This window comes from Onychostruthus taczanowskii, unplaced genomic scaffold (assembly GCF_017590055.1).
Source record: "Onychostruthus taczanowskii isolate IOZ18803 unplaced genomic scaffold, ASM1759005v1 scaffold51, whole genome shotgun sequence".
Lineage (NCBI taxonomy): Eukaryota > Metazoa > Chordata > Aves > Passeriformes > Passeridae > Onychostruthus > Onychostruthus taczanowskii.
In genome coordinates this window covers 4,720,265-4,722,124 of record NW_024502680.1, presented here as the reverse complement: position 1 = coordinate 4,722,124, position 1,860 = coordinate 4,720,265, and the positions used below count along the sequence as shown (strand labels likewise).

Here is a 1,860-nt window from a genome sequence, read left to right as displayed (position 1 = left end):
TCTAGCAGAAGGCTGATTTGAGGAGTAGTAAATGAGTATTGCATCCCGTGGGCACTAATTAATCCCAAAACCTCGTGTCTGTCCCACTGCTTCCCAGTAGCAGTGACCTCACACAATGAACCTGCAGCTTCCTGCCCCATTCCTGTCGATAGCTCGTCCCTGAGGAGGCAGGAGTGACCTGAACAAGTTCTTTGGAAAGGACTTTATCAACCGATTTCAGCCTAAAATCACCCCAAAAAATATGCTGGGGATGGAGGAGCCGTGAGCACCGGTGACAAATGACAGCCAGGCAGGAGCTGCTCTGAAAGCACAGCCGGAGAAATCGGAGGAGAAGGATTCTTCTGGCTTTGCATCATCGCAGCCCAACCACATCTATTTTTGCTGTAGGCATGGCATTGAGCACCCGTCACCGCTATTCCTACTCCATCCATCTCCGTATGCCAGGGAAGACTGGCAGTGGGATGGAGCAGCAGGAGGAGCGGTGGTTTAAGTGTCCTTAATTGCCTTAAAATCTGGGGAATTCAGATTACTGCCCTTCACCCCCCACAGCACAGGAAGGGACGCCTGGCCCTGGACACAACACTCCATTCCAAGAGCACAAGGCCACTTGTCACCCACCCAGCCAGGATTATTCTGCACCTTATTTCTGCCTCCAATCACGTCCTCGATGCAATTCCACAAGGATTATGCTTTTATTCTCAACAAAAGGAGCGAGAAAAATGTCACTTAACCTGCAGGTAGGCGGTGACACCAGCTCCTGGTGACCTGAGGACACCCTTCAGCAGAGCTCCAGAGGCTGCAGGAGCCATCTACCAGCGGGCAGAGAACGTGCACAGCTCATGGCTGGAGTGTCTGGCACCGGCTCGGCATCTCCTGGAGCCTTTCCGACAATGGGATCACACGCAGTGATGGCTGGTTGCATCTGGCTTGGGAAGGGTTCACACATTCTTGTTTTCCAAAAAAGCCTTGTAAAAACATTATTATTTATAATATTTATCATGTTTGTGTATTTGTTTAATTGTATTAAGTAATTATGTAGACAAATATATAGATATAAAGATGTATTTCTTATTTATTTATTTTCTTTGGTTCCCGAGTGAAACGGTTTCCCTCTCCCTGAAGGAGCTCCTGAAGGGTTGGGGCTGCTGGGCTGTGGTGGTTTCCAGGGCGAAGGGGTTGGCGCGGTGTGGGGCGGTGGGTTCGGGACAGAGGGAGGGATGGGGGGGGGGGGGTGGGGGGGTGGGGGGGGGTGCAGGGCAGAGGCCCGGGGATGATGGCAGGGTGCGGGGGTTTAGGGGGAGCGGCGTTCACTGGGTTCCAGGTCAGAGGGGTCGGGGTGCGGGGGCTCGGGGCTGCTGGGTGCGGTGGGTTCCCGTGCAGAAGGGCGGGGGGCACAGGGGCGGTCCCCCCCAGCCCATCCCGTCCCCGCGGGGGTCTGGCGGCTCCACCTGCCCCCCCGCGGGGCGGCCCCGGGGCCGGGCCGGGCCGGGCTCCGCCCGCCGCTGTCGGAGGCTCCGCCGGGCCGGGGCCGGTGGCGCAGAGCGGGACCCTCCCGAGCCCGCGTCCGTCCCGCTCCCGGGAGGGGAGGAGCCGGGGGGGCTCCCGGGGAGGAGCCCGGGGGGCTCCCGATGAGGCGCCGGAGGATGAACCAGCTGTACATCGGCAACCTCAGCCCCGCCGCCACCGCCCAGGACCTCCGGCAGCTCTTCGGGGAGCGGCAGCTGCCACTGCCCGGCCAGGTCCTCCTCAAGTCCGGCTACGCCTTCGTGGACTACCCGGACCAAAACTGGGCCATCCGGGCCATCGAGACCCTCTCGGGTGAGCGACCCCCCCCTCGACCCCCGCATCCCCCCCGCGACC

The 1,860-nt window shown here is 59.6% G+C and overlaps 1 protein-coding gene across 2 annotated transcripts in view; it reads left to right on the top strand.

The window, feature by feature from the left end:
• Positions 1 to 1,469: 1,469 nt before the first annotated feature.
• The window catches only part of IGF2BP2 (insulin like growth factor 2 mRNA binding protein 2), a 25,498-nt gene continuing 25,107 nt past the window's right edge, over positions 1,470 to 1,860 (top strand). Inside the window, exon 1 of one of the 2 annotated variants that reach the window (XM_041416280.1) lies at positions 1,470 to 1,818. In XM_041416280.1, coding sequence (XP_041272214.1) covers positions 1,629 to 1,818 — 190 coding nt within the window. In that variant the 5' untranslated portion in view covers positions 1,470 to 1,628. The remainder of the gene's footprint in view (positions 1,819 to 1,860) is intronic. The other variant, XM_041416282.1, reaches the window with a different exon arrangement.